At 47.2% G+C, this 12732-nt stretch overlaps 1 protein-coding gene across 1 annotated transcript in view; it reads right to left on the bottom strand.

Annotated features, from left to right (window-relative positions):
- Positions 1–439: 439 nt before the first annotated feature.
- The window catches only part of HEPH (hephaestin), an 83426-nt gene continuing 71133 nt past the window's right edge, over positions 440–12732 (bottom strand). The window contains exons 16-21 of the mRNA XM_074199882.1: positions 10879–10985; positions 10018–10243; positions 5230–5369; positions 2498–2660; positions 1659–1697; positions 440–744 (exon numbers count right to left, since the gene is read on the bottom strand). Of these exons, the coding sequence (XP_074055983.1) occupies positions 512–744; positions 1659–1697; positions 2498–2660; positions 5230–5369; positions 10018–10243; positions 10879–10985 (908 nt within the window). The 3' untranslated portion in view covers positions 440–511. The remainder of the gene's footprint in view (positions 745–1658; positions 1698–2497; positions 2661–5229; positions 5370–10017; positions 10244–10878; positions 10986–12732) is intronic.

The raw sequence follows: 12732 nt of genomic DNA, 5'->3' as shown, positions 1-12732 counted from the left end.
CAATGGGACACATGCCAGGCCCTCCCTCTGGGCATGGACCTATGCCCATCAAGAGGACTGTCTTCCAGAACTGGCATTCTTTTTCTTACCAACCTCTCCCAACACAACCCAGTCCCTGCTAAAGGAATCAGCTCCAAGGAGAATCAGGGTCCATGGTAGACTCTGTCTTCCACAGCCCCAAACCTAGCCCCCTTTCATAGTCTTTATGGCCAAGATGTGGCATCCCCCCCCCCAAGTTAGCTGGGTCTTCAATTGACCTATTCTCTCTTTGTCCAGGTACCAACCTCACAGCTGGACACATCTGACAATTTTTGAAGGGGTACCAGAGGCTGCTGGGAGGTTTGAGGTTATTGCCGTTGTTGTTTAGAACCCATTCATGTGGTTTAGTGACACATAAAACATCTTACTGAATGAATGTCCCACCCCACCCTATCCCACCCCCAACTGCCAAAGTCATCCAGCTGGCTCCCCCAGGAGTGCCATTCCTGATTTGTGCCCCTGGGCACAGGTTCTATTGCTTGAGGGACAAGAGTTTGAAGCTATCATCCAGGATGGACCGCCTGTTGCGCCTCAGCTTCCTCTGCCGCTGCTGGTAGCACAAGATCCCAGCCAAGGCCACCACAATGATGAGAAGGATGAGCCCCAGAACAACGAGGACCACGGCAAGGGTCTCTGCATGCTTCACAGGAACCTTCATACCCAGGATCTTGACTTTGGCCCCATCCATTTCTTCAGAGACTGTAGCTGGAATGTCAAGAGATTGAAAAGAGTAACCCAATGGGGTGGGGTGGGTAGGGAATGGCTTATTGCTAATAGGGAGCTTGGACATAGGGCATTATCCAGGATACCTATTGGACTGAATTTGAGTAATGACTAAATGTGTGACCCTGGGCAAGTCACTCAACTTCTCTGAGACTATTTCTTTCGCTGTGAAAGGGAGATGACACTACCTGTCTCACCTTCCTCCTCCATTTGTTGTAAGGAACCAAGGAAATAGATATAAAAGCCCAGAGAGAGTGAGTGACTTGTCTGATATACACCAGTTAACAAGTATCAGATCCAGAATGAGACAGAGCACTGGGTATCAGGAAACCCTCAGTCGAACTTCTAGCTGTGTGACCCTGAGCAAGTCATTTACTCTGCTCCCTCTGTAAAATGAGGGGGTTGGTTATGATCTTCTCATATTAGATCTATCCATCCATCCATCCATCCATCCATCCATCCATCCATCCATCCATCCATCCATCCATCCCTTCAAGAGAATTTACTAAGCGGCAATTAGGGGAACTAGACCCCCAAGTGATACAGGTCAGTTCTATGCTTCTCCCTATCTAAACCTCAGTTTCTTCCTCTGGAAAATTACTCATCCTCTCTAAGGTCTCTTGCACACCTAAGGTTGTGGTGTGGGCTTGTGCACACAATGAAGAATGAGGAAATGGAATTAGCCAGTACCTGGTCTCTGATGGCTGTCTGGCACCTGGTACCTTCCTCATTAGGAACCAGCCTGAACCAGTCTGGGGCCCCTGGGTGGGTCACACAAATACACACACACACATACACACACACACACACACACACACAAACACATACCCTGGTTAGGACCCTAGCCATTTTTCCTCCCCCTTGGGTAGTTCATGCTTGCATGATATCCTTCATACCTGTTCCTTGTTTCTCGTTGCTGGTGGTATTCATAGGCTCTGAAAAAAGGAGGCAGCAGCTTAGTCCCCTCAAACTCAACCCCTTGTTTCTCTAGGTGCTTAGGCTGTGTATGTATGGGAGCAGGACACTTAGAAGCAAGGATGATGGGTCATTCCCATGATACTAAGGGGCCAGTGGCAGCAATGGATGGCCCTGGACTGGGAATCAGAGGATCTGGTTCCACCAACTAACAAAAATGCTGTGTGATCTTGAACAAGCCTCAGGTTCCCCATTTTATGAGGGGACTAGCAATCCAGGGCCCCCCAGGTCTGAAAGTCTGTGTCCTAAAAGCCCTTATCCCTCCCTAGTTTTTATATTCTCTTTTCTAAGATCCTTTTCAGAGTTAATGTTCTAGGCTCTAGCCTATCCCCTAGCACTGATATTCTGGGCTCTAAACTCCCTCCTGGTTTTGACATTCTGGGTTTTAAGGTCCCTTCCAGCTTTAACATTCCCTCTTCCAACTTTAACATTTTATGTTCTAGGGTCCACTCTAGAGCTAGCATACTGAGTTCTTAGATGTCTCCCAGCTCTGACACTCCCTGGTCTGAGGCTCCTCCCAGTTCTGACATTTCTCATTTTAAGGCCACTTCCAACTTCAACATTGTGCTTCAAGGTCCATTCTACAGCTGACATCCCTTGTTTTAAGACCCCTCCCCTCTCTGACATTCCCTGTTCTAAGGGTCCTCCCAGATCTAAGATGCTGTGTTCCAAGACTCCCTCGCAGCTCAGACATTTGGGGTTCTAAAACTTTGGTGTCCTTTCAGACATCCCCACTTCCCTTCGCTCCCTTCAATTTTACCTCCTTGGGCCAGGACTGTGAAGAGGGTCTCCATGCCAGCATGGACGTGGTCAGCCACATGGCAGTGTAGTAGCCATGTTCCAGGGTTGCTGGCCACCATCTCCACAGTCTCAAAGGTTCCTGGGAACAGGTCAACCACGTCAGCTCGGTAGCTCTCCCCACTCTGTCAGAGAGATGTGACCAGTGAGGGGAGGAAGGCAATTCCAGACCTCCAACATCACAGCTGCCTTAGGCCTGGGAAGTACTCAATCCTGAGCCTCACTCAAACTGGCAGCCAGAGGGAGCCATCAACTTCAGGCCCTAAACCAACCACAACTCTGTGGTTGGCCTCCAAGGAAGATGGCCCAATCTTCTGAACTGGGAAGCAAGAAATGACTTGGTGTCATGCTAACACTTTCTTGTTCCATTTTTTTCCTGTTAGAGTGCCCTTTGGAAACCAGCTCAGCTTCTAGTTTCCCCTTCTATGTTGGGAGCTCTCCCTTCCAGCCCTGACAGGTGTGGTAGCTATGAATAAGTGTAGTCAGAGAGGCAGAAAGAGCTGAATTCAAGTCCCTCTTCAAGCTTCTATTAGCTATTGGACTTTGGACAAGACACTTCACATCTCTGGGCCTCAGTTTCTTCATCTTCAAGGTAAGAAGATTGGACTATATTGGGGCATCTTTATATTTATTTATTTGGGGGGAATGTTGTGAGTCTGTGGGGTTAAGTGACTTGCCCAAGGTCACACAGGTAGAACATATCAAGTGTCTGAGGCCAGTTTCAAATGCAGGTCCTCCTGATTCCAGGGCCAATGCTCTATCTATTGCACCACCTAGCTGCCCAATATTAGTTTCTTTCCCTTCATATTCAGAGACCTTTTGGGCCATGATGTTGGTGAAGCCTACGGGCCTTTTCTCAGCATTATGTTTTTAAGTGGAAAAAAGTGAAAAACAGAGAGTCACAGAATGAATAAATTCTATTGAAATAGACTTATTAACACATCAAATAGAGAATTTCCAAGAGCCAAAGTGAAGATCTCCTGGACTAGATGACCTCCGCAAGTTCTCCTATTGGCCAGTAAGGCTCCTCTGTAGCACCTGGTCAAGTCATTGCCTTGCCCTAGCCTCAAGGGGGCTGGACCAGCTGCTCTTCAGGGCCTCTTCTGGCTAGGGATCTTAGTGCCTCAGACTCTGAGAATCCTGTGAAGGGGCTTCATGCTTTCAACAGAAAGAGTGGGCCTCCTCTGGTCCATAGCCTGTGGAGTGATTCTCAGCGCATGGAAAGGATGTTAATTTCCAGGAGCCCTGACTGTCAATGAGACTCTCCTCCTTCCAGAATGTCTCAGAGCTGTCCTGGGCCAAGCATCAGTGAGCTGGTTTGTTAACCTCCTTGCTTAGATACACATACATACATGTATGCACAGAAACACAGAGATACACATAGAAACAAAAGTATACAGGGACACATGCAGACAGAAACACACACACCTAGAAAGGCTGCATACAGAAACATACAGATAACATGCAGGAACAATAAGGATACACCAATGCACACAGAAACTGAGACACAGAGACATTCACAGACACATATACACATACAAAACACGCAAATATGAAGAAAATAGTCCCACAACTATTCATATTGATCAATACAGACCCATAGACACATATAAACACACAGACACAGCAACATACAGAGAAAGAGACACACATTCCCAGATATTCACATAGACACACAAACACACAGACCTATAGACATGCATATTCAGACATACACATACATACACAGAAACATACACATAGAGACATATAGAGAAACATACATATAAGCAGATGTATATATATATATATATATATATATATATATTCAGACACACCTACACAAAGAAATGCATGCAAACATACATGGACATACAGAGACAGGTACACATAGAAATACAAAGAACATATATAGAGAGACAACAGAAATACATATTCACAGATACATACATATTCACATACTCAGAGACATTCAAAGAAACATATACACCTAGACATATATAGAGCCACACAGACAACACATATACACAGATACACATAGACACTCAGAAACATAAGCATACACAGACATATAGACACATGCATTCTCATGCTTGCATACAGATACCCATATCCACACACATGCTTTTCCTGACAGCCTAATTTAAGGATCCCTCTCATTCTGGGGTCAAACAGAATGAGACTAATCCACTTACATCATCTCATGCATCCCCTCTCTCCCAAACCTCTTCTTCAGGCTCCATATCCTCAGGTCTTCAGTCAATCCTCACCATCTTCTCCTCATCCTTGGACATCTCTGTGGTTTGTCAATGTCCCCATTTTGATGTGAATTAAGCAGAGTGGTGACAGAAGAACTACGATCTCCATCCTCGCTACCAGGCCTCCCTGAATGTAGACTGAGTGACTTTTTTTTTTTTTTGGCTACCACACCACACTGTTCACTTGCTGAGTTGTCCCCCTAAGATCCCTCAGGCTTCAAAATCTGCCCTCTAGCCTGTGCTTATGAAATTGTTTTTTTTTTTAATCCAAGGGCAGGACCTTACATGTATCCCATATATGTTCTTGTCTTAAACCCGCAAGAATAAGAAGAGCTGGGTGCCTAGGCCCAGAAAGCATTCTTCTCTGGTCACGGAACAGCTGCCAACCCTGTTCCCTCCTCTTCCCTTTGCCTTCCCAGTCACCAGTTTATTGATCTCCAGCCTCTTCCCCACTCACCTGGTAGAGGAAGCTCTCTGCATGGAAATGGACAGTGTGCAAGTCAATATCCTGCCCCATGGCGAGCATGTACCAACTTATTCTCTCTCCCTGATACATGGTCAGTCCCTGAAGGTTGGCATACAGCTTCCCATTGATGGCTGCAAAGGAGAAAAACCACTGTTCATCCTGTTCCCTTTATTCTTGTTGCCTCCCCTGCTACCCATTCATTCACACTGAAGCATTCTAGACTCTCTTTGCTCTCTGATCTACTCTCCACAGGTGGCACAACGTCCCTGCCCTCTGCTCAAGGGTTCATGTGTCTGCAGTGTCCAGCTTACAAAGTATTCTCTTGGAAAACTCCTTGAAAAACCAACTCCCCTCCCTGCCAATACCTCTACATTTTGCTTTCCCTTCCCTCTCCAGTCTTTTGTGGTCTATTTTCTGTCCCCATCATCTTGCGACTGGGATTCCTCTAAAGCTGTCAAATCTCGCAGCCCATTCATTCTCCATCCTTGGCCTTCTTTCGCACACCTCATCTTTGATATTGTTGACCACTCTCTCCTTCTGAAAACTCCACACTCTGGGTTTCCGTGACCCTGCTCTGCTGCTTCTTCCCCAGTCTGACTGCTCTTCCTCAGTCTCCTCTGCTTGATTGCCACCCATGGTATGCCCTGTAGCTGTGTGTATTCCCCAATGCTCTATGCTAGGGCCCTGGCATTTTCTCTTTATCTTGGTGATCTCAGTAGCTCTCACATACTCAGTTGTCATCTACCCTAATGGCTTCTAAAACCAAATTTACTCAGCCCTAGTCTTGATCCTGAGCTGTGGTTTCACATCACCTCTTTAAGAATGAAAGACAAACAGCCAAATTAAATGTTTCAGATGGGCAAACTCATATCACAAACAGAACCCAATCTTCCTCCTCAAATTTCCTTTTTTTTAGGGCACCACCATTCTTCTGACATTGACCTTGGAGTCACCTTTAGTTCCTAATTCTTCCCCCTGGCCCATCCCATTCCCCTAGATACCTTGTCACCCACTTTACCTCTTCAACATCTTTGCCATGGGTTTCCTTCCTCCACTCCCACAACTACTACTCAAGGCCAAGCCCTCCCCATCCCTTACCTAGGCTACTGGCCCTTGGTCCTCTCTCCCCTCCAATGCATCCTCCATGTGGATGTCAAAGTGGTCATACTAAAGCAGAGAGTTGGCCATACCACTCAACTTCTGATAAATGTCAGTGACTCCCTCTTGTCCCCAAGACTCTCCTTTCTTGGCCATTTTAAGTCCTTCCCAATCTGGTTCCAACCACATTGGAGTAACATGGTGGCAGGGAGTCAAAGGACACGGATTTTAATCCTGGCTTTGTAACCTAACACCCGAGAGCCTCTCTCTGATCCTCAGCTTCTTGTTTAGCAAAAGAGGGGAGTGGGATAGAGGTCCTCTAAGGTCTCCTGCAATTCTAGTGCAAGCGACCCAGAAGCCTCTCTGTATTATATATTACTCCCCTTCATGTACTCTATGAGTTGGCCAAACCAGCCCTGTGGTTCCTCACATGAAACTTTTCACTTCCTGATTCCATGAATTTGCCCCATAGAACCCCGTGACTGGTACACACTCCTCCTCAATGCTACTATTTACAATCTCTAGCATCTTCCAAAATTCATCTCCAATAGCCCCTCCTACATGAAGCCTTCCCTGATCCAATGTCCCTCTTCTGAAGTTAGCCTGTATTTTCTTTGTGTGTATCATACACATCTCTACCGTGTTCCTTGACAGAATGGAAGCTCCTTGAGGCCAGGATTATTTCATTCTCCTCTTTGTTCCCCCAATGCTGAGCATGGGGTATACAGTCAGTACCTGCTAAGGAACTGTTGAGTAAGGAACTTCTCAGTTATCTCCCCCTAGCCAGGGGAAGGACAGCTATCCTTTCCACAACTTTCCCCATCGTGGCTTCGAAATAGAACAGATATATCACAGGTCGGTATAAGAAATCAAATAGGAATTCTGGGGGAGCTTTGCAGAAGCCACAGACCACTCATAAGGAGGCCAGCAGATGACAGAGATCCTTACCCAAATGTTACATCCCATAAACACCCCATAAATAAAAAAGGAAAAATGCAGGCTTCTCTGCTACAAAGGGAAGGCTGAAAAAAGACACAGGAATTTTCCGGATGGCCGGGGTACCATACCCCTAACCCCCACAAGTTGGAAGGGAGAGGTGTAGTTCCATTTTGGCAATCAGAAAATGAGATTCCCGGATTGGAGGCAATCCAAGGCTTGATTGATGGCCTCCCCACTGTGTTCTGCTACTTCTTTTCAACACCACTATCTACTGGGGAGAGATCCAGCTCCTGACCTGGCAGCCTGCCTTCCCTGTAAGCCTTCCCAGCAGGATATGTTCTAGCCAGCCAGGGCCACACTTAGAAACTCCACCCTCTTTGCCTACTTTGTCCTCCCTTCTCTTGGTGCGCCACCCCCAACCAATTAGCAGTCAATTAAATATACTTGTCAGGTAGGTTATTGGGGAGAGTCTTTTCCTTCCAACAATGCATGAGTTGCACCAGAAGACAAATTCTAATGTTCTGTGACTCAAGGGTGTCTTGGTGAGCGGCCTCTGATAGCATCTCTTACATCTGTCCCCTTCTCCTCAGCCCCAGTTCATGGGCTCCCCATGTCTTGCCTCCTAGTTGATTTTAGCTGCTTCCAGCCTTGCTCTTCCCTGTTTCATCCTCAACACGGCTACCAAATTGAGAGGTCCACTTCTGGCTCACACACTTACCAGAGTGAGTACTGAACAGAGAACCCTGATCCACATCTGACTGGGTCTTTGTGAATGGTCAGACACCTTTGATGCTGACCAAATAGAAGCTCCTGAATGTGGAACTGAACTCTCTGTAGCCGGGCTCAGGCCTGCCTCTGGACCTGTCTTTCGTTATTCCCCTTCACACAAGCTTGGATCAGGACAGACTTAACTGCCAGACGTTCCCTGAACTCCACAGACAGACATGTCATGTTCTACCTCCATGTGCTTCCACCTCCGGGGCAGGAATGGTCTTCCTAACTTCCTTCCTCTGCTTCAGAATCCTGGTATTCCGGCAAGGCTGTTCCCAGCCACCCCAAGAGGTGGCATCTTCCCAGCTCCTGCCTGCCATCAAAACTCACTTTTCCTCCTCAGTTCTGACCTCACACACATACCCTTGCCACACCATCGAAGAAGTTGTCTGAGGCCAGAGGTTGTCACCTTTTTGCATTTCGCTCCCCAGAGCTTTGCACTGTTGAACCCAAACAAATTTAATTCAAAGTCCTTTGACAGGCAGCCTCCCTCCTCCCCCCCCTCCTTTATAGCCTGATCTCCAATCCCTCCCTACCATACTTCAATCAGAGGGTCACCCTACATGCTCTGCCCTTCCATGGAACCTAGCACAAACCCTTACGTAGAAGAAGCATTCGATATATTGGTCATTGGGATGGATGGACAGACCAACGAATGAATGAATGAATGAATGCCCTGACCAACGCAGCCTACTGTGCTCTTTACCTCTTGGGGCAGCAGGGCATTGGCCTTAGAGTCAAAGAATATTGGTTCAAATTCCAACTATTGTTCCTTGCTATGTGACCTTGAGTGAGTCCCTCAACCGCTCTGAGCCTCAGGTTCCATATCTGCCCATGGGGACTATAGATTTGAAGTTATAAAGGCCCTTTGGAAGTTATCTGGTCCAACCCGTTTATTTTACATAGGAGAAAATGGAGACACAGAGCAAGGGTCTTATACAAGTAAGAAGTGGCAGTCAGAATTTGAACCTAGGCCCTCTGAATCCAAATTTAGGCCTTTTCCCTCCCAACCACATTATTGGGTCTCAAAGGCCTCTTCTAATCACCTCAGTGCTACCTTCACAATACTTGACAATCAAAGCAACAGCAGCATCCCTTTGGGAAGGACCATGTCAAAGATCTGACCAATGGAGAGCTCCATTCATCATCTCTGTACCAAGCCTCCAAGAACACAACTCCCTTCCATGACTCCCCTTTGCTTTGGGTACCTCTCCCCTGCTGGGAGTGGCAGTGTCAAAGTCCTTTGTTAAGGGCAGGGACACTTTGCTTTTGTTTCTAGAGCACCAGCACTTCTTAGCATACACTGAGAGCTGATTCATTCATGGAGGCCATTGCCCTTGAGGCTCTCACTCTTAACCCTTGTTGTCTTATTCCCCTTCCTTTTACTGCTGAACTCTAAGCTCCAAGGACTGGCACTTATACATATACATATACACATATAGATAGACATATTCTATACATAGGTTCCAATATTGGCCAAAGAGCACTGTATAGTGCAACACAGCCCAGTGGAAAGAGAATGGGGTTGAGAAAAAGAAGAAGAGTTCTAAACTGAACTTTGGAGACTATGAAGCTATTTGGGCAAGTCACCTGACCTCCATGAGCTTCCATTTCCTCCTCTGTAATAAAAGGATTTGGCCTAGCCAGCCCTCAGTCTGGGAGCTCATGTGTGACCCTGGTAACTTCCTTTCCCTTTCTAGGCCTCAGTTTCCTCCTCTGTCAAAAGAGTGAATTAGACTAGCTGGCCTCCAAGCATCCTTGCTCTAATTCTCTTGGACTAAGATCTCTTCTATCTGTGTCTTGCTGTGGTCCTCTGGTTAGTGTACATGGCTGGGCAGGAGGAAGTTGGACCTGAGCTAGGTCTCAAGGATGCCAGTCCTCTCCACACCTGTTGATGAAGGGTCAGGAGGTACTGAAGGGTCCTCTCCCTGCCAGGTCCCACCCGCTACTGCATGCACTGGGCCCACAAACCATGCATCTTGTTGCTTTCTAGGAAGGTCTCATCTTGCAGGTTGATGTGGCTTGAATCTTGGGGCCCATGGGCTGCCACGTTCTCCTCCAGGTACCAAGACTGGTTTTCATCAAAGATCAGAAATAGTAGGGCAAAGTCCCGGGCCACATCCCTCCGGCCTCCAGTGGACGTAAGTGTCCCTTTCCGGCAGATGACCAAGGGCCCTATCAGGCCACTGTACATATCCTGGAAAAGAAAAGTAAGAAGGCTGGGGGTGCCCCTCACCCCTTAGGTCTGGTGGGGAACAACTGCTATGTGATCTGGGGCAAGCACCTTTCTCTTTGTGCCTCAGAATCCTACACTGTTAAATGAGAGGATTGGATTCCATGACCTCTAAGGACTCTACCAGCTTTAGAGCTAAGACCTTAGCAAGTCACTTCTCCCTGACCTCATTTTCCTTTTCTGAAAATAAGAGGGTTGGACTAGGGGACTGAGATCCCCTGTAGCTCCGGGTTCCTATATGGGTTTAACCTCCTTGAACATCGGTGTCTTCCTCTCGTCCCTGAGGGCCCTGCCAAGTCTTGGCTTACGATTCTCAATACCAGGTCACGCAAAGGGGCACTTATGATTCCCTGACCTGGTCTTCAGTCTGTACCCCAACAGAAGCACAAACTCTTACTCCTGTTGAAAGCTGAGGCAGGTCAGGGACTGACCTGGGAAGAAAACCCAGGTCTCCTGATTTCTAACCTCCAGCTCTTCAATGCGGAGGAAAATACAAGTTCAGAAGACCCAGACTCCCAAGTAGCCCAAGGCTGGGCCTCTAAACCATGATCATGAGGACCCATGCAGCCCTGCCTTACCCCATCCAGGCCAAACTTTACCTTGATGGGATCCACATCAGAGTAATAGATCCAGGGGATGCAGGCTGAGTCATTGGGCCCGGGGCCAGATCGTTCAGGGATCCTCCACTGGTACATGACCACTTCACCTGGAAAGGGGCAGGGAGAACTTTCTAACAAAGCTTGGCCGGCAGGTCCTCCCAAACCCAGGCCATCATGGGCCAAGGTCAGGATGTAGACTAACACTGTCCGGCCAACCAGACTCATTGACATCATGTCCTTTCTTCTTCTGGTCAATCTTCCTTCCTTCATATTGCTGTTCTTCAAGGCCACCAGGAAGCTGACTGCTCCAGCCCATGGTTCTTTCCGCTCCTCCCACTTCCCACCCCTCCAACCCCCCAATGGGACTTATGTCATGTAAATAGCAAGTGTGCAGTCAATATTTAGCAAAGGAAGGACTGAAAGAGAGGTCTGCATGACTTTGAGGCCAACCCAATCTGCCATACAAGGTGTATATGTGTGCATGTGCTTCCTTTTCCAATAGAATGTAGAGGGCCCAGACTGTCATTTAGTTTTGCCTTTTAATTTCTAGAATAGTATCTCACATGGATGAGGTTTATCCTTCATTCTAGAAGAAAATCATGACATCATGGAGGTGATGCCATGACAACACATGAATTCGATTTTCAGTGAGGGGGATACTGTGTTAAGTCACAGCCAACCTTTCTCCTCCAGAGCTCCTCTGAGTCCAGTGGCCAGATATCAATCAGGATGACTGGAGATGGCCCTGGATGTGAGGCTGTCGGGGTGAAATAATTTGCCCAAGGTCACACAGCTAGTGACAAGTGTCTGAGACTGGATTTGAACTCAGGTCCTCCTGACTTCAAGGCCTGTGCTCTATCTCCTGAGCCACCTAGTTGCCCTCAGTCTTAATTACAAATCTCACATGGAAATCAATATGCCAAGGGCCTATGATTTCCCAGATTCTGGAACCTGCAGAATAGGAAGCCCCAACACGGGAGTACCTCAAGTTAAGTCATTTGCTCAGGAGTCACAGAGGCAGGATTCAAATCCTTCCTTTCTTTCTAAGTTGGTCATGATCCTGTTCCTGTGTCTTGAATATAGTCTGCATTTAGTAAGCCTGTTGAATTGAGCTACCCAGGATAGGCCATCAGTTACTCAGTTCGGAAGCACTGATGAGCTTCAGGATCCAAGGGAAAGGAAAGAGAGCTCCTGACTTCAGGAAGTTTTCTTTCCAAAGGTAGAGACATTGTATACATGGAGATATAGGTATATATGGATTATGATATTATGATGCGTATATGTAGTTATGAGAGATGGGGAGAGGGGAGAGAGATAGAGAGAGACAGAGAGGATGGAAGATGATCTACAAGGGGGGATGCTAGTACTGGGGACTGCAGCAGAAGGTGGTGTTTAAGCTGAGTCATGAGAAAACTTAGGGATTCCAAGAGATGGGAGCAAGGAGGGAAATATGTTGCTGACATGTACAAAGACCTAGAGATGGAGACTGGTACACCAAGTGGGAGGACCTGCAGTCAGACCAGTGTGGCTAGATCTTACACAGGTATGCAAGATGTAAAAAGGCTGGCAATCACAGAAGGGACCAGGATGTGAGGGGTTGGAAATGCTAAAGAGAGGACTTCCTGTCAGACCCTTGAGGTCATGGGGGCCCCTGAAGTAGGGTGAGTAGGGGATAGGGTATACAGTGCCTATTTCAATGGGAGCATCTTTTGGTGCATTGAGATCTGAAAATCACTTGGGTCTCCTGGGGATATTGGATCCAATGAAGACTTTAGCACAAAGTCCTTTTTCAATGTCCTCAACAGAAGGACTGGCTTCCACTTGAAAACTTTCTGAGACAGGCAAGTTCCAAAA

The sequence above is a fragment of the Macrotis lagotis genome, chromosome X, assembly GCF_037893015.1.
Source record: "Macrotis lagotis isolate mMagLag1 chromosome X, bilby.v1.9.chrom.fasta, whole genome shotgun sequence".
In the NCBI taxonomy this organism is placed as follows: Eukaryota; Metazoa; Chordata; class Mammalia; order Peramelemorphia; family Peramelidae; genus Macrotis; species Macrotis lagotis.
The sequence above is the reverse complement of the archived record's forward strand: the minus strand, read 5'-3'. Positions and strand labels throughout refer to the sequence as shown.